Genomic DNA, 25,000 nt, shown 5'->3' on the forward strand with positions numbered 1-25,000 from the left:
GAGAGAGACTGGGCTGCATTCAGATAGTGTGTGTTTTTGAACAGAAATGATGTTACTAAGACCCACATATTTATTTATATATATATATTTTCAGGCAGATATTTATTCTTGTACACAACTGTGTCAGACAGACAGAAATTATATTACTAAGACCCACATATCTTTTGTGAATTTAATTTTATGTATTTTTTTTATTATTATTATTTTATCTCAGTCAGTCATTTATTAATTTAGTTCTGGAATGTTCTAATAATTTCAGATGATTTTATTTTTTATTTATAGTGTTTATTCTTATCACAACAGTGTCAGACTGATAGAAATTGTTACTGAGACCCTCATATATATTCTTTTATTTTATATATTTATGTATTCAGATGATTTTATTTTTATTCTATTTTCTTATAACAACAGTGTCAGACAGAAGTTATGTAACTGAGAATCATATATATTTTATTTTGTATTTTTTAGTCCTATATTGATTTACTTCTGAAATGTTAATATGATATGCATATGATTTTATTTGTATACATAGTGTGTATTCTTGATATAGACCGACAAACTGTTTCTGAGAAATCAGAAATAATGTAATTATTTAAAGTGATTTTTTATTTATATATATATATATATATATATATTTTTTTTTTTTGTGTGCATTTTTCAGTCAGACATTTATTTATTTATTTATTTATTTATTTATTTATTTATTTATTTATGAAACACATTTCATCTGTATCTCACAGATTTGTCTTCTTTCGGTGCAACAGTTGCCTTTTACTTTGGTTTCCCAGAGACCTGATGGAAAATGAAAGGCTTTGCGCAAGCAGTGTGTGTGTGTGTGTGTGTTTGTGATCAATGCGGCCCCTCAGACCGCCATCAGAGCCATTGAACGCAAACACAAAGAGCAGACATTGTAGGCCAGACTCCAGGAGTCAGACATTACACTGAAGGACACGAAATACAGGACGAGTTTTTACCACAGTAAATGCATTGCACTCCATAAAGAAAACCGCTATCTTAAGAATCATTTCAACAAGAAAATACGATTGCATGAGCCACGTTCAAATTTTACCTTAACGCACGGCATTCTGGGTCATTTATCTAATGCTTTGGGCATTTTTATGTTCAGCCACAGAAGTTTTGGTTAGGAAGCGCGTCTGAATCGGGCCGGTCGTAAACATCCTCCCTGATGTCTCTAATGGATCGCAGGTGCTTTGTTCATCGAATTAACATTGAATAACAATTAGCAAGCTTGCTATTTAATACGGGCCGACTGGAAGCAGATGAGATGAAATGAATGCTGGAGGGCTTAATGAGCATTAGAGATTATTACACAGATCATGAAATAAATAGATTATCCTGCGCGCTGAACAACTTTTGACTGATGTGTTTGAAGAAGACTTGCTGATTACTACTGTTATAATGAGCTGCTCATTGAGGAGGCTCGAGGGCTTGAATCACATGGAAACGCATCCGATTCCTCTGCAGATACAGGAATATGGATTTTGTTTCGAGAACATAGAGCCTGTTTTAGAATGAATCAAAAAATAAGCATGATTAATCTACTGATTTTCATTTACTTTTTAAAAATGTATTAATTTTAATTATTTTTAATTTAGTCATTTATTTAATTTATTAATTCATTCATTTAGATGCTAATTCATTCATTTAATTGTTTATTCATTTATTTAGTCAATCATATATTTAAATTTTATTTGAATTAATAAGTGAATAAGTGAAGTGAATAAGTCTATGAGTGAGTCGTTGAATCATTCAAATGTCTATATGAGTGAGTCGTTGAATCATTCAAATGTCTATATGAGTGAGTCGTTGAATCATTCAAATGTCTATATGAGTGAGTCGTTGAATCATTCAAATGTCTATATGAGTGAGTCGTTGAATCATTCAAATGTCTGTATGAGTGAGTCATTGAATCATTCAAATGTCTATATGAGTGAGTCGTTGAATCATTTAAATGTCTATATGAGTGAGTCGTTGAATCATTCAAATGTCTGTATGAGTGAGTCACTGAATCATTCAAATGTCTATATGAGTGAGTCCATAGACATCATATGCTTTTATGTGATTCGTGTGATTACTGTGTTTGTTATTATATTGGCTTTCTATTTTTATTGCTTGTTTAGTTTTTACTGCCTAGACTGTTGTGTATCTTTCTAATTTCATTATTTTTATGTAAAGTGCTTGGAGATGCTACTTTTAAAGGCACTATATAAAATAAAGTTTATTATTATTATTATTATATAGATAGACGCCCTATCGACCGCTACTGCCTACTGGCGCGGACGAGCCGTGGGGCCGCCATCTTAAACCGGTCACCCGCTCCGCTCAGTGTAATCTGTTTGACAGGTGCAATGAGCTGCCAGCGCATTTAATTAATCATATCTCACTGAATACCGAACTGATTTTCACACAAGTTTTTTTGCTGCAAAGGTCATACACGTAGCTACGATACAGGACACATTGAATATTTTGTTCACAAAATACAACCAATAGTACGGTAATCTTAAATGTTAAATCTTACTTGTGAAAAGTAATCCCCGAGTGATGGTCCGCCGATTTGAGCAGGAATATGCTGCACAGTGCTCTGGCATCTACTGCTGCTATGCAACGCAAATAGGAGTATGACCGGTTTAAGATGGCGGCCGCATTTCTGGCGCCACAGCGGCCAATAGGGCATCTATTCTCTATATGATATCTAAGAGTGAGTCATTGAATCATTCGAATGTCTATATGAGTGAGTCATTGAATCATTCAAATGTATATGTGAGTGAGTCATTGATTCATTCAATTGTCGATATGAGTGAGTCATTGAATCATTCAAATGTCTATATGAGAGTCATTGAATCATTCAAATCTCGATATGAGTGAGTCATTGAATCATTCAAATGTCTATATGAGTGAGTCATTGAATCATTCAAATGTCAGTATGAGAGTCATTGAATCATTCAAATGTCGATATGAGTGAGTCATTGAATCATTCAAATGTCTATATGAGTGAGACGTTGAATCATTCAAATGTCAGTGTGAGTGAGACGTTGAATCATTCGAATGTCGATATGAATGAGTCATTGAATCATTCAAATGTCAGTATGAGTGAGTCATTGAATCATTCGAATGTCGATATGAATGAGTCATTGAATCATTCAAATGTCAGTATGAGTGAGACGTTGAATCATTCAAATGTCGATATGAGTGAGTCATTAAATCATTCAAATGTCTATATGAGTGAGTCATTGAATCATTCGAATGTCGATATGAGTGAGTCATTGAATCATTCGAATGTCGATATGAATGAGTCATTGAATCATTCAAATGTCTATATGAGTGAGACGTTGAATCATTCAAATGTCAGTATGAGTGAGACGTTGAATCATTCAAATGTCTATATGAGTGAGTCATTAAATCATTCAAATGTCTATATGAGTGAGTCATTGAATCATTCGAATGTCGATATGAATGAGTCATTGAATCATTCAAATGTCTATATGAGTGAGACGTTGAATCATTCAAATGTCAGTATGAGTGAGACGTTGAATCATTCAAATGTCTATATGAGTGAGACATTGAATCATTCAAATGTCAGTATGAGTGAGACATTGAATCATTCAAATGTCAGTATGAGTGAGACGTTGAATCATTCAAATGTCTATATGAGAGAGACATTGAATCATTCAAATGTCAGTATGAGTGAGTCATTGAATCATTCAAATGTCTATATGAGTGAGACATTGAATCATTCAAATGTCTATATGAGTGAGACATTGAATCATTCACTCAAACCGATTTAAAAAAAAAATATTAAAACATTTTTAAATAGACTGCAGCAATTAACATTTTGTCAGAACCTCTAGTAAATTACTATTTATTTAGTTTAGATGTCTGTTCAGACATTGCAAAAATTTCAAAAAAAATTGCGATTCTCAGTCATAATCGTGCAGCTCAATTTTAAGGCGAAGTGTGTTTGACTCTCTGCTCATCCGCTCTCACTGCCGTTTCCTTTTCATCACGGAGACGCCGGAGCAAAATCATTGACCCGAGCTTCTTTGTTGTTCCAGAGCAGTCACAGACACATTTTTCTTGCTGTCTCTTGTAAAGTTGTTCCTTTTATAGATGGTTTGCTTTGAATCATTGGCACAAAATAGCCTGAAAAAAAACCTTCTTCTTTTTTGTTTGTAGGGGAACCTTCCCAAATACTCCCATAACTCGCTGGTGGTCCAGGCCATGAAGACGAACGTCACGGATCCCGACATGCACGTGCTGTTTTTCGACGTGGAGGCCGTTATCATCCAGTTACTGACGGAGGAGGCGCAGCGTCCCAATCCCACTCTCGTCTCCCCAGAATCCCTGCAGAAAGCTCCCGGCGGAGCCGACAAGAGCGGGTCATTCCTGGCCAATAAGATTTTCAAACAGGTCAGACTCTTGCATGATTAGGGGCTTTCGCACCGGATAGTTCTGGGAACGAGCCACTGGGTGTTTCCCCGAAAACTAATGGTTCCCATAGGAACGTTTTCCTGGTTGCATTCGCACCGCTAGTAGGAACTCTGAAGAGCCGCGCTTGTTTTTGGGACTTTTATTTTGACGGCGCTGAGATATCGACTGAGCTCACAACGCTCGCATTCTCCGTGTTCATTAGTTTACGATCTGTCTAACAGTCTAATACGTTATTAGATAGAACTGTTATACATAGAGAGTAGACAGTAATGAAAAGGTATTAGCGTTTGATGTCCAGTGTTGCTGAGCAGAAATACATAATCATGTTCCTCTTGGATTTTCTCCTCAGTGTAAAGGTTGAGAGGTCCATCTATCACTGTTTTACATGTTCGTAGAGTTAGTTTGTGGAGTAAATAAATAGGCTGTAATCTGTGTGTTTACACAGCCTTTTAAAAAATGGCGGGTGCTTGTGTTTCGCGTGCGTTCGGCCAATCAGCGAACACTAACGTCACTGTAGTTCCTATAGCGCTGGTGTAGACCGATGCTGCGTCCCAATTCGCCTACTTATACTACGCCCTACAAGTATCTACTCTTTTTGTGAAGAAAAAGTACATACTTTTGAGTGTGTTGCAAAAGAGCTTTGGAACATACTACTTCGCCATCTTTAACGGACAGATCTGTCGCGTGTGCCTGTCACTGTAAACTGACCTGTCAATCATCCTGTCACTGTAAACTGACCTGTCAATCATCCTGTCACAGTTAAAATCCTCGATTCAATCTAATTTGATTTCCTAGCGTTTCGGAGAGAAATGTAGAAGCACGTTCATCTGCAGTCGTGGGTCTTTCATGCGGAGACTCTCCTCATGTGTTTGCAATTTGAACATGATTCATTTGAAAGTTAATGGCTAAACGTATCTTTACAAAAGTCCACAATGCTGCTGCAGATGCAATATAATGTAGACAACGTTGAATAAATACATTTTCGTCAGGTTAGATACTGATAATTAATCACTCCAACCCCTTTATCTAAACCTCTCTACATAACCGCCGGACTCGCGCGCGTCCTCATGTCTGTAGTTTTTTAACACTTTTCACTCGTGTTTGTAGTTCTACCCGAATCCTCGTCTAACGCGCGATGGGTTGTGTGTAATATCAGCCGTTAGCGTGCACATCAATCTGCACTGACTATCTGGGTATCTTTGAAACACTCATTTCAACATACTACGATTTGGGATGTAATAATTCTATTTTTTAATACTATTTAGGACGGATAGTATGCGAATTGGGACGCACCACGACTCTAGAAGTAGGAGTAAATTAGTGCGAAAGCCCCTTTTGCGATCAGATAGACAGAAAAAGCTTATTTTTTTCATATCACTGAACAAAAGACCATCGCTGGCCTGCAATCCACTTTACAGTCAACTTTATAAACCTGTCTAATGTGTTCTTGCGTTTCATCTGCAGATCAATTGAATTGATCCGTTGGTTGGAAAATTCCTCATTGGGGGATTGAAATATGGTTCAGGGGGAAGTGATTAAATACATTTACAACATTATTTGTTTTTAAATATTTGTATTTATTATTATTTATAATATAATTGTACTAATTAAGATAAATAAAATAAGTATTTAATAAATATTTTAGGAAGATTATATAAATATACATATATTTATTGATATATATACACACACACACACACACATATATGTGTATATATATATATATATATGTGTATATTTATATATATATATATATATATATATATATATATATATATATATTGATATATGTATATATCTTTTACATTTTTTATATTATTAAGAGATGTTTTATAAAAAATCATATATTTTATGAAGATAATAATAATATAATATTAATAATAATAATAATAACAGCTATTTATAATTAATTTTAATTGTATTTAAAATTAATTTTTTAATAAAATAAATACATTTAGTATAAAAAAATAAACGATAAAAATAATAAATATTTTATTTACTTTATATTAAAGTATGTGTGTGTAAAATTATAATTGTTCTATAAAATTAAATATTTTAAGACTATTTTTAAATAATTTTATTTATTATAATTTGTAATATAAAAGTACTAAATTAAGATAATAAATTAAGATAATATTTTGTATTATATGAAATAAAGTAATATGAGTATAATAATACATACTATATTTACTTATATATTTATTATTATAATTTATACTAATTATATTAATTATATTTATCTGTATTTATATTTAAAGGTTTTATATTTTATAAACATGCTATTTTACATGTTTATTTTTATAGGAATAAAAATATATATATTAAACATTATAGTTTAATATTAAAAAGGAATGATTAAAAGTAGTCAACAAGGTTATTATCGTAAACTAGAACTATTAAAACATTTCTGTTAACTGAAATAAAGCTGAAATAAAAATATAAATATAATATGAAAATTAGTTGAAAAACTTCAAGATTAGAAATGTTGCATTGACAATACACTAAAATAAGTTTAAGTTAAAATTATTAACTGGAAATAAATGCCAACTAAAACTGTAGTAAAAATAAATTAAACCTAAATAGCAATATATACAGTATATATATATATATATATATATATATATATATATATATATATATATATATATATATATATATATATAAAGGCACATAAAGAAATGACTAAAAGTTAAACGAAAATGAACTTGAAAACTAAAAATATTTGAATAAAACTAAAATAACACTGGTAGTCAAAAGCTTTCCAGATGTAAAAAAACCCCAGAGAAATAAAAGCATATCAATCGTCTGTTGTTGGTTTATTTGTCGTCACATGATGTGTCCTCACCATCACTCCACCTGCACAGGTGAAGGAGACCATTAAAGAAAACATCAAGGAGCACCTGCTGGACGAAGACGAGGATGAAGAGGAGGAGCAGCGCCGGCGCGAGGAGAAGTCCAAGTCTCTGAGTCTCCTGGAGTACAACCTGACCATGGACACGGCCAAGCTCTTCATGTCCTGCCTGCACGCCTGGGGCCTGAACGGGGACCTGGACGAGGTGTGTGTGAACCGGCTCGGCATGCTCCGCCCACACACACCCATCTCCTTCGGCCTGATCTCGCGCGGCGGGCACATGTCTCTGATGCTGCCCACCTTCAAGGACTCGCTGCTCCGCCGGCTGGCGCAGGGGTCGGTGGAGACGCTCTCCGTGACCGAGGTCGTGGGAAAGGGAACGTACGGCGTGTCGAGAGCCGTGACCACGCAGCACCTGCTGTCTGTCATCTCACTCGCTAACACGCTGATGGGCATGACCAACGCCACCTTCATCGGAGAGCATATGAAGAAAGCGCCAGTCAGGTGAAATCACACACACATACACATACGCACACATATACATACACACGCACACATACATACACATACGCACACATATATACACAGACACACACACACACATACATACAAACTTACATACATGCACACACACATGCGCACAAACATACACACACGCGCGCACACACACACACCAAACACTCATAATGATCAGTAGTTAATAATTTTTTCCCTTAAAACTCGTCTTTGATCACTAAAATTATATTTTAAACGTTTTTCCTTGAACAAAAAAATTCATGTCTTGAATGTAACTCGACACTCTTGTCTCATTTACTATGCGTGGGGTTCTATGAATATGCAAATGAGCCCCGCCTCCACTCACTCACTCACTCACTCACTCAGAGATCCACTCGTTGACGATCACACGTTGATCTGATTGGTTACGAGGTAGTTTGTGACGTCAGAAACACCAGCGATTACAAACCGTGTTTTTGAGACTGTCTTTGGTTCACTGCAGTTTTAAGCAGAAAATAAACCAAAATAAGTTGAAGATGAAGCATTAAAATTATTAAGTGGAAATAAATAAAAACTAAAACTGAAATAAAAATAAAGTAAACCTTTATAGCAATATAAAATAAAAGCATATAACGAAATTACTACAGATTTAACTAAAATTAACATACAAACTAAAAATATTAATAAAACTAAAATAAATATATATATATTGCTTTTTTATATTAATACTTTTATTTATTTTATTATGTATACAAATGAAGACTGATGTGAAAATGCACTGATATATTTAGTGTTTCATTTATAATTTTAAATTCGTTTTTATTTACATATATAGTTTCTTTGCATTTTAATTTCAATTAAAATTAGTAAATTTCTTTTGTAATATATATTTTTTTAGTTTATTTCCTTACCTGTCTAATATAGCTCTTTTAAATTCCTATTTCAGTTTTATTTTTAATTATAATTTAAGTACTTAAAGTTAAACTAAAAGAAAGTAAACAACCTTCAGGCGTCAGGCGGTGTGTTTCAGCCCCGCTGTTTCTATTGTTTACCTGTGTTTTCTTATGCGTATCTGGGGGCTTTAATCCCCGCGGGCTCCCAGGGCTGTGATGGAGGTTCAGGACGGTGGAGAAAGCATGAAGCGTCTCGTCTGCACCCAGGGGCCTCGGCCGGCGCTCGTTCCCAGGGGCCGGTGCGGTTGTTCTGGTCATAACGGCCCCGCGGGTGAAGCCACTGAAGGCTATCGAGCTCTCTCTCTCTCTCTCTCGCTGTTTGTTTGCTGATCGTTCAGCTTGTCCGCAGGTGAGAGATTTCAGCCTCGTTCTCTGCAGGTGAACTAGCAACTAGCAACACGTGAAATCCGTCAATACGCGCCGTCAATGTGTTTGTGTATCATGTTTAGATTGAAGGGCAGCGCCACCGATTTCTTTCAAAGTCAGTTTTACCTTGAAATAACTTTCGTGAATCGATATAATGAGGGTAATTTTGAGGGAGCGGTTTATTTTAAGGTTTAGCGTTATATTTCACGTTAATTTAATCTTGAATTATTTATATGTGATCAGAATCACTGTATAAATGACATTTGCATAACCATAATGTATAAATATCATGACAGTTGCATAACCATAATGCATTCTTAATGGTGATTCTTCATGATTCTCCATTATTGAATTTTACAATTTTCCATTTGGTAACATTATTTAACTGCATTAGTTAACAAGAACTAACAATACAATTCTAAAGCATTTATTAATCTTAGTTAATGCTAATCTCAACATTTACTAATATATTATTAAAATCAAAAGTTGTATCTGTTTATATTATTTAATGGACCCGAACTAACAATGAACAGCTGTTAATATTATCATTAACAAAGATTAATAAATACTGGAACAAATATATTGCTTATTGTAAATAAATATTTTATGAAGATTATATACACACACACATATATATTTATATTTTTTTTATATAGAGAGAGATGTGTTTTATAAAAAATAAAATATTTTAAAAGACTATTTTTATAATTTGTAATATAATTGTACTAATTTAAGATAACAAATACAAAAGTATTTAATCATTAGTTTAGGAAGATGATTGATTAATTATTTTATTTAAACATAAGCATAAATTAAAGGAAGTACTTTTTATCATTTAAATAATCATATATGTTTTGCATGAGGTAATGAGATTTCCAGAGAAATGTGCTTAACTATCATGAAAATAATGTCTCAATGCATTTTTTACATTTATTTAATTTGATTTTTGGGGTAAAGCATTACCTGGACATGTTTGCTTCGAGAGTCCTACGTTTCAGTCCAAACACTAATATTTGGTATTACTATTATGTATTTCATTAACAGACTTTGAGTGAGTCACTGAATCATTCCCTCAACGGACTCAGAAAATAAATCAAATTAATATTTTTTCAAAATCCTGAGAAAATATTGTTATTTGTTATAATCGCAATCATTTCCATGTGAATCACGTCCTTCTGTTTACAGACAGATATTAAAACATTTTCTTCAGGTAATGTACATTCTAGTATGTTGTATTTACTATTATGCATTTCATTTCCAGACTTTATGAGTGAGTCATTGAATCATTCACTCAACTGACTTAACTGAAAATCAGTAAAATAAATACATTTTTTAGTTGACTGCAGCAATTAACATTTTGTAAGGATCCTGAGAAAATAACGTTATTTGTTATAATCTATATTTTTTTGTATGCTAATTTTTGTCCACATTAACTACATCCTTCTGTTTACACACAGATATTAAAACATTTCTGATCATCTTTTAATCTCTGTGTTGCTCTGAGCAAAATCTGCTCCACATTTTTACGAGGCAATTTCACATTTACGGCCTTACTTGAGATTTGTTTTCTAAACGCTTTGGAGGGCAAAGTTACGCACTGGAAAGCTAAAACGGCCAAAAAATATGGTATTTTCAATAACTTGTCAATAAACTTCTCAAACAAGCCCAGGATGAACCTATCAGAAATGTTGCAGTTGAAATAAAAACACTTTATTATTGCTGTTGGTGGACGTTTGGACCGTTTCCATCAAACTGCGGTTTTAGTGTCTTTTATAATGCGTTCAGAAGGGTTTATAAAGCGGCTAAAACTTTCCTGAGACACACACACACTTCTTGAGTTCCTATCAAAAGCCTTTTGACTGTATAGTTTGGCAAGAGAAACGTTTCAAGCGAGTCTCTTACTAAACCTACAACTTCTTAACTCTGTCAGAAGTCGTTTATTTCATACCTTCTCACCCCTCTTAAAATGTGCTTTTAAAAAACTGAACTCTGAGCAGAATGTGGAATCAAAGATCTCGAGAAGCTTGATCTGAAGCTTTAACGAGGTCAGGCTCTCGTTAGAGTGAATATGACAGGCGGAGCGGAGAGTGATGAGGACAGGACGAGACACAAAAACACTGAATAAAGAGAGAGAGAGAGAGAGAGATCTCGTGTGTAGAAGAGATAACAAGCTGACTGTACGAAGACATCTCGTTACTTCCTCCAAATGACAGGAGTTTTTTTGCAACTAGGGTTGAGCGATATAGCTTACATGGATACAAAAATATTTTAATATTTTTTGCAGTCTTTTCATGATCATTATACATTTTAATTATAATTATTTCATTTTTTTCAATCAGTTGTGGGTTAGATTCAAATTGTTTAATGCAACAGTTAAAAATGCAGAAAAATGTTGAAGTATTTGCATTAGGGGTGTGCAATATTGGCAAAATTAATACCTCAATATTTTAGGGTAATTTGTTAATAACGATATTTTTATATTCTTCAAAAATGTGTTTGTGAGAGTGTTATTTTAGTTATATTCATATTTTGAATAAGTTTATGTTTTTTGTTAATTTTAGTTAAATTTTTAGTCATTTTTTTAAATTATGTGCTTTTGTCATTTTATTTATTAATTTAAATTATGCTATTTAGGTTGTTTATTTTTATTTTTATTTCAGTTTTAGCTTTTATTTATTTCCTGTCAATTAATTTTAGTGCTTCAACTTATTTAATTTTTAATTACATTTCAAATTTTCACTCAGTTTAAGTTTTTCTACTAATATCTATATTTTATTTCACATATATGTGAACATAATCATAATATAAATGTTTTAATAGTTTTAGTTCTCAGTTAATGATAATAACCCTGGTTTGCAGAAGCTTTATTGTACTCGCAATAAATTATTAAGGGGATATTAATAATTTCTTATGATATATATATAAAAAAACATATTTAAGGAAAAATGGTCTTTATTTATTTATTTAAAACAAAGACATTCAAGTAAAAACAGTGAAAAAATATTTCAGGATTTACCCACAAAAACTATTATAATGAGAGTATTTTAAAGACATGGCAATAAACTGAATTAAGTTTATGTTGAAGTAATAAAATTTGGAACTCAAAATAAATAACTAAAACTGAAATAAAAATAAAAATCAATATTGAAAAAGCACATGAGTAAATGATTAAAAATGAAGCTAAATTTAACTCAAAAACTAAAAAATATAGAAATAAAAGCTAATTCAAAATATTAATAAAACATACAGACATGCACGTGTATCTTCTCACACTCGCACTGGTCTGATGTTAAATTCTGTGCTGCAGATACAGTGTGTGTGTTAAATATTTCATTTGGCCTTTTGTGTTTCAGACCCCCAAGACCAGGAACCCCCGAGAGCCCGAGACACAGCGGCCCGCAGGCCTCCAGCCCGGCCCTGCAAGGACAGATCAAACAAGGTAACTACAAACACTGAGCACAAATACAGTCTGCCACATCAGAAACATGCTCTCGCTGTAAAACATACACACTCATCGAGTCAGAAACAAGCTTCACACACACACACCCCGTCGGACTGACCCTATTTTATTTTATTGTTTATTTCAAACAGGAACCATGATTTGACTAATCAGTTGTTGTCAGGTAGATTCATAATGTTTAATGCAAGAGTTAAAATGTAATAAAGATATAGAAATATTTGCATTAGGGGTGTGCGATATTGACAATTTACATTTTTTTTATTTATTTTATTTATTTTTGTATTCAGAGGAACCATGATTTGAGTAATCGGTTGTTCTCAGGTAGATTCATAACGTTAAAATGCAGTAAAGATATAGAAGTATTTGCATTAGGGCTGTGCGATATCAACAAAAATGTAAATCTTAATGTTTTATTTTATCATTTTATTTGATAAAATCTAAAATTTAATAAGATATAGAAGTATTTGCATTAGGGTTGTGCGATATCAACAAAAATGTAAATCTAAATGTTTTATTTTATCATTTTATTTGATAAAATATAAAATTTAATAAGATATAGAAGTATTTGCATTAGGGGTGTGCGATATCGGCAAAAATAATATATATTAATATTTATTTTATTATAATAATATTTTCATAAATAAATGTTTATTTTTTCAATAACAGCATTTAAAGTGTATTCCCCTTTTCATACTAACATAGCTTTCTATTATTTAGTGCACTTTTGTTTTTTTCACTCTGCCTTTTCTTTTATCATTCTTTGAAGAACTGGTTGATGTGCGGTTTCTAGGGTCTTCTGTCTGGTTTTTAGATGTTTCTTCCCGGTTTGCATGTCTTGCATTTCACATCGTCCAGCAGGAGAAAATGCTGATCTTATCAAACGCCAATAATAATGCATTTTGTTTGGCATTGAAGCTTTGCTATGGACAATTCTAGATAACATGCACCAGAAAATGGTCCGGTTTAGTGCAGGGTGTCTGTTTAAACCCTGTTCGTAACACACACAATATTTTATTTTATTCAGAGGAACCACGATTTCAATAATCAGTTGTTGTCAGGTAGATTCATAATGTTAAATAAAAGAGTTAAAATCCAGTAAAGTTATATAAATATTTGCATTAGGGGTGTGCGATATTGACAATTTAATTTTTTTTATTTTTTTTTATTCAGAGGAACCACGATTTGAATAATCAATTGTTGTCAGGTAGATTCATAATGTTAAATGCAAGGATTAAAATGCAGTAAAGATAAAGAAGTATTTGCATTAGGGGTGTGTGTGATATCAACAAAAATTGATCTTAATATTTTTATTTATTTATTTTTATTTACTTTTATTCAGAGGAACTATAACTTGAATAATCAGTTGTTGTCAGGTAGATTCATAATGTTAAATGGAAGAGTTAAAATGCAATAAAGATATAGAAGTATTTGCATTAGGAGTGTGTGCGATATTAACAAAAATTGACATCTCAATATGTTTGGGTGATTTTATCAATTAAAACAGTTATAGTTTATTCTCTTCATACTAACATAGCTTCCTATATTTAGTGCACTTTTCTTTCATTCTGCTTTTTCATTTATACTTTTTTTTAAGAAAAAAAATGCATTTAGCATTTTGTTTGGTATTGAAGCTTTGTTAGACACTGTTTAGTGCATGATGTCTGCTTAAACCCTGTTAGTAACACACACACACACACACACACACACACTCTTCCTCAACACGTGCCCTAATTTGTCCCCCGTCCCGAGCTGCTATTGTTGGGTCACAATAGAGGAGGACTGTGAATAATGGCTTGTGTTCAGTGTCTCACGCCACACGCCTGTTTGGCTCATTCACAGGGGAAGTGCTGGTGTTGTGTTGTTCTCCTGGACCAGAAGGCCCTGCAGCGTTTCTTTCTCATGCTAAAGTCTTTCACCGGACTAAACACCGCGAGAAGCGTCACTTCTGACACGCGCCTGTCCGATGAATTCTCACGCCGGACCAGATTGCGTTTAGAGAAGGAGAACGTTATGATTCACTTATTATCTCATTCTCACACACACACACACACACACACACACACACACACACACACACACACACACACACACACACACACACACACACACACACACACACACACACACACACACACACACACACACACACACACACAGAGAGAGAGAGAGAGGGTCCTCTGAGATGTGTTGAGAATATTGATCTAACACTTCTCTCTAGGTTTGTACACATAATGAAAGTTATTCAACGCGTGTAGCGTTTTTTCCCTCCTCTCGTTTCCTCGTATTGATCCGGACGGGTTTGTGAAACTGTGCTCAGGTTGTGTTATTAAGTGTTTTTTAATGGAGTCGTTCTTTAAATCGCGTGCCGAGATAAAAGCCGAGCGTGTGCCGGCAGAACGAGGGATTTAGAGGAAGCACTGCAGATCTCGCTGGGCGTTACGGAGACGTCGAGAAGAAGTGTTAGTCTGAGAGCCTGTAGCTTAGCTTTAGCACAAGAAAACTGATATAACTGAACAATTACAGTTTAATGGCTTTTATTCCATGTCTGTCAGCTTTGATCGATATATGCTATTGTGTGATCTATTTAACAGACTTAAAATGTAAAAATAAACAAGTTTTTGACAGGCTTGATTGAGGACAGCATTACTGGTAATATTAACAGTTAACCGATATGCTGATTCTGAGACGTATTTATTTATATTTATTTATATATATCTATGTATTTATATACAAAAAATATTTATTTTAACTTTATTTTATTTTTTTTATAATCGACTGATAATGTAATTTTAACAGTTGAGTGGTTACAAATAATTAGTCCACAAAATTGCATTATATTGCAAAATACTTAAAATAAATTATAAAATAAAAAATAAATTGCAAAATACTTAATTTACATGATGTTTATGATCTTTAAAAAAAAATTTGTTTCACTATCCACCGACAGATTTTCCTTTTTATAAAAAATAAAATACATAAAAAATTAATTTCTTGTTTTCTTACTACAAAGATTGCTTTCTATATTTAGTGCACTTTTTTCTTTCTTAAAAATGTAAAAAAAAAAAATATATATTAGTTGTTTTACAAAGTAAAATAAATCCGTAGCTGTAGTTTGCGTTTATTTACCAAGTAATTTTGTCAGATGAATACCTTTACCATGTTTAGTGTTTTTGTTCTTGCCTCATATTTAAAATCATTGTAAAAACATAATTTAGTGGTTTAATCGAACTTGCTGGTTCATTGAAAATGAGTTTTGGACAGCACTTTTGTCCACCGCTGAATGTGCACAGCGATCACAACCTTACTGAGAATGATGTGCTTGTAGAAAAACACTTTCCACTTGTTTGTTTGTTTGTTTGTTGAGGTTTTTCTCTCCACACTGCAGGTGCAGCGGATCCCTGTCTCTCTGTCTGCATGCATGGCTTCTCTCTCTCACTCTCTCTCTCTCTCTCTCTCTCTCTCTCTCTCTCTCTCTCTCTCTCTGTCTCTCTCTCACACTCTCTCTCACTCTCTCTCACTCTCTCTCACTCTCTCTCACTCTGTCTCTCTCTCACTCTCTCTCACTCTCTCTCACTCTCACTCTCTCTCTCTCTCTCTCCCTCACTCTCTCTCTGTCTCTCTCTCTCTCTCTCTCTGTCTCTCTCTCTCTCTCTCTCACTCTCTCTCACTCTCTCTCTCTCTCTCTCTCTCTCTCTCTCTCTCTCTCTCTCTCTCTCTCTCTCTCACTCTCTCTCTCTCTCTGTCTCTCTCTCTCACTCTCTCACTCTCTCTCTCTCTCACTCTCTCTCTCTCTCTCTCTCTCTGTCTCTCTCTCTCTCTCTCTCTGTCTCTCTCTCTCTCTCTCTCTCTCTGTCTCTCTCTCTCTCTCTCTCTCTCTCTCTCTCTCTCTCTCTCTGTCTCTCTCTGTCTCTCTCTCTCTCTCTCTCTCTCTCTCTCTCTCTCTCTCTCTCTCTCTCTCTCTCTCTCTCTCTCTCTCTCTCTCTCTCTCTCTCTCGAGCACTCATGGGATATTGTAGTTCTTGCTCATAATTGTTAATTTTACAGGTGCAGCAACATGTTTTGTATGGACTGTTTTAAGTCAGTTGAGTGAATGATTCAATGACTCGCTTATATAGACTCGTTTTTGAACGAATCTCTTGAATTGTATTTGTCTCTTCAATGACAAACACATGTTTTAACAGTCACTTGTCTTGATACATACAATCTTTATTTGAAGCATCAGGTTACTTTCTAAAGGTGATTTACTCTATTTTGATCGCCCAGTGCTTCTGTGATAATCTGAATGATTGTAAGACAGAAATAATGATACGGTATAATAGACAGAGCAGAATTGTTCGAATCGCCATCTTTTAGCGTTTAATCGTCCAGCCCCAATATATTCACACAGGATATATAATAGCATGAGTAGTTTAAAAGGTTCAATTGAAAAACTTTTGTTTTATTAACCATATTTTATCCAGGTTTCAGTATAATGCTTTTCAGCACAAACATTTACTATGCTAATAAAACTATAATAACAGGAATATCACGAAAGCTTTAGTAGCGTTGATTAATATCTGATGATCCGACAGTACAGTAACGGTTTTAGGGCAAATGCTGACTGAAATACTTTTGTGGAAGTTGATATTAAAAACTTTTGAAGCAGATTTTATTCATGCTGCTTTATGGACCCGTATTAACTATACAGAATTGACCATTTTTGCACTTAATACAGTAGCATTTTTGTACTTAAATTTAAATGTTTTATTTAAAATGAAACTGCAAAGACTAAAAGGTGTCTACAATTATATAAAAATACATTTATTCTGTAATGCTTAACAAAAAAGTTCCTTTTGTCAATAAAAAATAATCTTAGTTAATATTAATTTCAACATTTACTAATACATGAAATAAAAATCAGAAGTTGTATCTGTTAATATGATTGTGGACCATTAACATTAACAAAAGATTAATAAATATTGCGACACATGTATTGTTTATGTTAGTTAATAACTAATGTTATGTAATAAGAGATTAAAGTGTTACCAATTATTCTTATACATTTATTTAAAAAAATTGTCTAAAATATTGGTTTTGATACCAGTCGTATTTTTAGGAAACTTTTACCATAGTTAATAATAATTATAAAATCTAGAATAGTCACACTAATAACCATAATAACCAATTAGTTACTAATTTTTAATTTCTAGTTATTTTCCTGTGTCCATGTGAGTTCAGTGGCGATGTATTCAGTTTATTTTCATTTAATAACTCTATACTCTTCTAACACTGCTGGAGGCCTTCCTTTCTTTCTTTCTTTCTTCCTTTCTTCCTTTCTTTCTTTCTTTCTTTCTTTCTTTCTTTCTTTCTTTCTTTCTTTCTTCCTTTCTTCCTTTCTTCCTTTCTTTCTTTCTTTCTTCCTTTCTTCCTTTCTTTCTTTCTTTCTTCCTTTCTTCCTTTCTTTCTTTCTTTCTTTCTTTCTTTCTTTCTTTCTTCCTTTCTTCCTTTCTTCCTTTCTTTCTTTCTTTCTTCCTTTCTTCCTTTCTTTCTTTCTTTCTTCCTTTCTTCCTTTCTTTCTTTCTTTCTTTCTTTCTTTCTTTCTTTCTTTCTTTCTTTCTTCCTTTCTTCCTTTCTTCCTTTCTTTCTTCCTTTCTTCCTTTCTTCCTTTCTTTCTTTCTTTCTTCCTTTCTTCCTTTCTTTCTTTCTTTCTTCCTTTCTTCCTTTCTTTCTTTCTTTCTTTCTTTCTTTCTTTCTTTCTTCCTTTCTTCCTTTCTTCCTTTCTTTCTTTCTTTCTTCCTTTCTTCCTTTCTTTCTTTCTTTCTTCCTTTCTTCCTTTCTTTCTTTCTTTCTTTCTTTCTTTCTTTCTTTCTTTCTTTCTTTCTTTCTTTCTTCCTTTCTTCCTTTCTTCCTTTCTTTCTTTCTTTCTTCCTTTCTTCCTTTCTTTCTTTCTTTCTTCCTTTCTTCCTTTCTTTCTTTCTTTTCTTTCTTTCTTTCTTTCTTTCTTTCTTTCTTTCTTCCTTTCTTCCTTTCTTTCTTTCTTTCTTCCTTTCTTCCTTTCTTTCTTTCTTTCTTCCTTTCTTCCTTTCTTTCTTTCTTTCTTTCTTTCTTTCTTTCTTTCTTCCTTTCTTCCTTTCTTTCTTACTTTCTTTCTTTCTTTCTTTCTTTCTTACTTTCTTTCTTACTTACTTTCTTTCTTTCTTTCTTTCTTACTTTCTTTCTTTCTTTCTTTCTTTCTTTCTTACTTTCTTTCTTTCTTTCTTTCTTTCTTTCTTACTTTCTTTCTTTCTTTCTTTCTTACTTTCTTTCTTTCTTTCTTTCTTTCTTACTTTCTTTCTTACTTTCTTTCTTTCTTTCTTTCTTTCTTTCTTTCTTACTTTCTTTCTTTCTTTCTTTCTTTCTTTCTTTCTTTCTTTCTTTCTTTCTTTCTTTCTTTCTTTCTTTCTTTCTTTCTTTCTTTCTTTCTTTCTTTCTTTCTTTCTTTCTTTCTTTCTTTCTTTCTTTCTTTCTTTCTTTCTTTCTTTCTTTCTTTCTTTCTTTCTTTCTTTCTTTCTTTCTTTCTTTCTTTCTTTCTTTCTTACTTACTTTCTTACTTTCTTTCTTACTTTCTTTCTTACTTTCTTTCTTTCTTTCTTTCTTTCTTTCTTTCTTTCTTTCTTTCTTTCTTTCTTTCTTTCTTTCTTTCTTTCTTTCTTTCTTTCTTTCTTTCTTTCTTTCTTTCTTTCTTTCTTTCTTTCTTTCTTTCTTTCTTTCTTTCTTACTTTCTTTCTTACTTTCTTTCTTACTTTCTTTCTTTCTTTCTTTCTTACTTTCTTTCTTTCTTTCTTTCTTTCTTACTTTCTTTCTTTCTTTCTTTCTTTCTTTCTTTCTTTCTTACTTTCTTTCTTACTTTCTTACTTTCTTTCTTTCTTTCTTTCTTTCTTTCTTTCTTTCTTTCTTTCTTTCTTTCTTTCTTACTTTCTTTCTTTCTTTCTTTCTTACTTTCTTTCTTTCTTTCTTTCTTACTTTCTTTCTTTCTTACCTTCTTTCTTTCTTTCTTTCTTTCTTACCTTCTTTCTTTCTTTCTTTCTTACCTTCTTTCTTTCTTTCTTTCTTTCTTTCTTTCTTACTTTCTTTCTTTCTTTCTTTCTTACTTTCTTTCTTTCTTACCTTCTTTCTTTCTTTCTTTCTTTCTTACCTTCTTTCTTTCTTTCTTTCTTACCTTCTTTCTTTCTTACTTTCTTTCTTTCTTTCTTTCTCATGTTTTCTTTCTTTCCTTCTTTCTTTCTTATATTTTCTTTCTTTCTTACTTTCTTTTTTATATTTTCTTTCTTTCTTAGTTTCTCTCTTTCTTTCTTTCTTTCTTACTTTCTTTCTTACTTTCTTTCCTTCTTTCTTACTTTCTTTCCTTCTTTCTTACTTTCTTACTTTTTTATTATATTTTCTTTCTTTCCTTCTTTCTTTCTTTCTTTCTTTCTCATATCTTCTTTCTTTCTTACTTTCTTTCTTTTTTATATTTTCGTTCTTTCTATCTTTCTTTCTTTCTTACTTTCTTTCTTTTTTCTGTCTTATTTTCCTTCTTATTTTCCTTCTTTCTTTCTTTTTGTTTCACGGATCTTTTCCTCTCTTTTCAAGCTGCCGTCGCTGTCCCGTCCTCTGCTTCAGGAGTGTCTCACTCTCCCTCAGTCAATGAAGGTATTCTCTCTGAATAAAGGCCTCTCTCTCTCTCTTTCTCTTTCTTTAGCTGCGCTCGTTTTCTCTCCCTATGCTTTCCGTTCGGCTCGCGCTCAGTGCCTGTGTGTGTTTGTGTGATTCGTTCTGTCTCTAGGTCTGTGTCAATGTAAATGTCTTGGACTGCATGCTTACTTTATACACTTACTTATACACTCTACACACACACACACACACACACACACACACACACACACACACACACACACACACACACACACACACACACACACACACGTTTATCTTCAGATCCTCAGTGTTTTAACACATCTTTATGAGTGAAAGAATGAAATCCTTAAAGCAGTTGTTTGTTGTCTGTACTGCATATACTGTATACAGTTTAATGTTTTTTTATTGTTTTAATTTAAATGAGAAAATGAGACCTTATTGTAAAGTGTTACTAAATCCTGAACATGAGCAATTAAAATTTTAATTCAAAAGAGAGACAGATATGTTCCATGTAAAATTTTCAACACGCTGTTTAAAAAAAACAAAAACATGGTGGTAAATTTTGTTATATTTTTGTATCAATACTTCAGTTTTTCTGCTTCGCACTTCTTTCCCTTCTTAGAGATCCAGTCTAGGTTTGTCTTTTTTATTCAGTCTATATAAAGCGTTATCCTGAATGTACAGTAGTTGTTAGAATATTTTCCCAAAGGTAAGTTTGTTGATCTTGTTTCACAAAGAAATATAATTTCTTTGAAGTTTTTCTCCTCATACGTTTTCCGAAAAGCTGTTCCATATATTTCTGATATATGTGATTCTTTGTTGGATGTTGCTGATCATGAATTTGAACCGTTGCTCATGTTTTTCTAGGGTCCTGTCAGGCCGGGCTTCAGATCTGCAGGGCTGTTGTGTATCGCTGTGATTGACTCTCTGTGTGATTGTGTGTTTGTGTAGGTTGGAGTCAGCTGGCCGCCATGCATTGTGTCATGCTTCCTGATCTTCTGGGTTTGGATAAATTCAGGCCTCCTCTACTGGAGATGCTGGCACGCAGATGGCAGGACCGCTGCCTGGAGGTATTAAAGTGTATTATTTGTGGCTTTCGCACCAGAGGAACCTTTTTATAGTTCCAAGAACTATTGGCGGAAGTTTAAGTTTTTTGCTGTGTTCGCACTGCAGGAACCAGGAACGATTTTAGTTCTAGGATCTCCTTTCGGAGGAACTGATTTACTCCTACTTCAGAGTCGGTCTAAACCAGCACTATAGGAACTATCCGTGACGTTACTGTACGCTGATTGGCCGAACGCACACGAAACACAAGCACCTGCCGTTTTTTAAAAGGCTGTGTAAACACACAGGTTATAGCCTATTTATTTACTCCACAAACTAACTCTACGAACATGTAAAATAGTGATAGATGGACCTCTCAACCTTTACACTGAGGAGAAAATCCAACGCGACTTTGAGGTGAACAAGCGAAACATGATTATGTATTTCTGGTCAGCATCACTGGACATCAACCACATGGCAAATTCCGATAATTCTTTATATTTGTAAGCCGATAACCGATACTTCTTTATATTTGTATGCAGATAACCTATACTTCTTTATATTTGTAAGCTGATAACGATAATTCTTTATATTTGTAATCCGATAACCGATAATTCTTTATATTTGTATGCAGATAACCGATAATTCTTTATATTTGTATGCCGATAACCAATACTACTTTATATTTGTAAGCCGATGCCAATAATTCTTTATATTTGTAAGCCGATACCCGATACTTCTTTATATTTGTAAGCCGATACCCGATACTTCTTTATATTTGTAAGCCGATACCCGATACTTCTTTATATTTGTGAGCCGATAACCGATAATTCTTTATATTTGTATACAGATAATTCTTAATATTTGTATACAGATAACCAATTATTCTTTATATTTGTAAGCCGATAACCGATAATTCTTTATATATGTATGCAGATAACCGATAATTCTTTATATTTGTATGCCGATAACCGATACTACTTTATATTTGTAAGCCGATAACTGATAATTCTTTATATTTGATAACCGATAATTATTTATATTCATAAGCCAATAACCGATAATTCTTTATATTTCTATGCAGAAAACCAATAATTCTTTATTTTTGTAAGCCGATAACCGATAATTCTTTATATTTGATAACCGATAATTATTTATCTTTGTAAGCCGATAACCGATAATTTATATTTGTAAGCAGATAATCGATAATTATTTATATTTGAAAGCGATAACCTATATTTCTTTATATTTGTAAGCCGATAACCGATACAAACACACACTTATAATGTTCTCATGATAATTTTATGTAGCTTATATGACAGACTTTTGCTGTGCATATTCACTTAACTGTATTTTCCTTTTTGAAGTGATTTCAATCATATTTCAAGCAATTCAAAACCATCATGGTGAACAGCGTCTTAGCTGAAGGAAGTAATACACTATTTATCGACTTTAAGATATCGGGCAAATTATTTTGTCGGGCCGATAACAATAACATTACAAATAACATAAAAATTAACATATAACGGTCGATACCGATATGTTGACCGATATATCGTGCATCCCTAGTCCTTTGTTTTTGTGAGCCATGCGATGTGTGTGTGTCAGAGTGTGACGTCCGTGACCCCAGAGGTGTCGTACGCCACACTGAGAGAGAAATGAAGAAAGACTGACAGAGAAAGAAAAGAAAGAAAGAGACGCTCTGTTAAGCATCCTTAATCCTTTTTCTCCAAGGGTCCCTCTCTGTCTCTCTCTCTCTTCTCGCATTCACTTTCACTCGTATCTCACAGCTTTAGCACCTGCTAACCCCGCGGGACAAAGACACACACTCCATCTCCCTCAATGGCTTCTTTCAGGCTTGTGCTTTATTCCTGCGCTTCATCTCAGCGGTCTGGCATTTGAGTTCGGCTGCCGGGGCTTCAGTTAGAACTGCACTTTCTTAGAGAGAGCCTCTTCAACAGGAGCGTTGCAGTAAACCTGACACGTGTGTGTGTGTGTGCGTGTGTGTGTCTGTGTGTGCATGTGCGTGCGTGTGTGTGTGCATGTGCATGTACATGTGTGTGCGTGCTTGTGTCTGTGCGTGCGTGCGTGTATGTGCGTCTGTGTGTGTGTGTGTGTGTGTGTGTGCGTGTGTGTGTGTTTGTGTGTGTGACTTCAGTTATAACTCCACTTTCTTGAAGAGAGCCTTTTCAACAGGAACGCTGCAGTGTGTAAACCTGACATGTCTGTGTGTGTGTGTGTGTGTGTGTGTGTGTGTGTGTGTGTGTGTGTTGCAGGTTCGAGAGGCGGCCCAGGCTCTCCTCTTGGCTGAACTGCGCAGGATTGGTCAGTCGGGCCGGAAGGACACCATTGACCTCTGGGCTCCGTATCTGCCGCAGTACGTGGATGCTGTCAGCTCCCGTGAGTCTTACACTGAACACTCCTGAGGAGTCATTATCAGGCAACACACACACACACGCACACACACGTCAGGTTTATATATAGAGAAATACAAAAAAGTTTTAATAAGACAGACAGACAAACAGATATCTATCTATCTATCTATATATCTATCTATCTATCAATCATCTGTTTATCTATCTATCCATCTATTGTCTATCTATCTATCTATCTATCTATCTATATATCTATCTATCTATCAATCATCTGTCTATCTATCTATCCATCTATTGTCTATCTATCTATCCATCTATTGTCTATCTATCTATCTATCTATCTATCTATCTATCTATCTATCTATCTATCTATCTATCTATCTATCTATCCATCTATCTATCTATCCATCTATCTATCCATCTATTGTCTATCTATCTATCCATCTATTGTCTATCTATCTATCTATCTATCTATCTATCTATCTATCTATCTATCTATCTATCTATCCATCTATTGTCTATCTATCTATCCATCTATTGTCTATCTATCTATCTATCTATCTATCTATCTATCTATCTATCTATCTATCTATCTATCTATCTATCTATCTATCTATCTATCTATCTATCTATCTATCTATCTATCTATCTATCTATCTATCTATCTATCTATCTATCTATCTATCTATCTATCTATCTATCTATCGTCCGTCTGTTCCAACTTTTATTAATTTCTGTGTAAACCAGCACACCACTACGTCCAACTGTTCTTACAGTGACACTGCTGGATTACAGGTGAAAGTGTCAGAGAATGTTTTCCACTTCTTGGCACACACTTTGATGTAGTTGGCCACAGATGAACCGGCACAAACCCTCCAGGTCGTGGGAAGTGTTTTCCAGTAGATTCTGTGGTGAATCAGAAATCTTTGAGATTCACCCCAGGATCTCAGCGATGGGAAACGCTGTGCTTTCCGCTCTCCACCACAGACACGTTCAGTTGTGTTTACCAGCACTAACCTGGCCATCTCAACCCTCCAGACACGCCCCTCATCAAAGCAGACGAGGAGTGTGAAAACACACAGGGTGTAATGTGTCTGCGGCTGCTTTCACACTCAGTTCGATTGTTTGGTCCAAACCCGCGTTCGATCCCTCCCTCGCAGGTCTTATTTCTGTGTTTGTGTTGTATTGATGTTCCTCAAACATTCTGCTTTGGGTTTGTTCTGAACCTCTAAGAGCAGATATTTTCTGTTCTTTGTTTTTGTACTTTATACTTTTTAAGGAATTGTTGAGCACAGTTTTTTTTCTTCTCTGTTGATGCATTTCCTATTGAAACGGAACGTTTCGGGGGCGGGGCATTCTCATTCTAGAGAGC

General features: G+C 33.9%; 1 protein-coding gene across 7 annotated transcripts in view; it reads left to right on the forward strand.

Annotated features, from left to right (window-relative positions):
- The window catches only part of wdr7 (WD repeat domain 7), a 131,761-nt gene that overhangs the window by 34,801 nt on the left and 71,960 nt on the right, over positions 1-25,000 (forward strand). For 4 of the 7 annotated variants that reach the window (XM_077221322.1, XM_077221325.1, XM_077221323.1 and 1 more), the window contains 6 exons: positions 4,195-4,428; positions 7,314-7,804; positions 12,468-12,553; positions 20,165-20,224; positions 21,161-21,279; positions 23,530-23,653. In XM_077221322.1, coding sequence (XP_077077437.1) covers positions 4,195-4,428; positions 7,314-7,804; positions 12,468-12,553; positions 20,165-20,224; positions 21,161-21,279; positions 23,530-23,653 — 1,114 coding nt within the window. The remainder of the gene's footprint in view (positions 1-4,194; positions 4,429-7,313; positions 7,805-12,467; positions 12,554-20,164; positions 20,225-21,160; positions 21,280-23,529; positions 23,654-25,000) is intronic. The other 3 variants (XM_077221324.1, XM_077221327.1, XM_077221328.1) reach the window with 1 other exon arrangement.

The sequence above is a fragment of the Siphateles boraxobius genome, unplaced genomic scaffold (genome assembly GCF_051911475.1).
Source record: "Siphateles boraxobius isolate OS27281-9 unplaced genomic scaffold, OSU_SipBor_1 81, whole genome shotgun sequence".
NCBI classification, from domain to species: domain Eukaryota; kingdom Metazoa; phylum Chordata; class Actinopteri; order Cypriniformes; family Leuciscidae; genus Siphateles; species Siphateles boraxobius.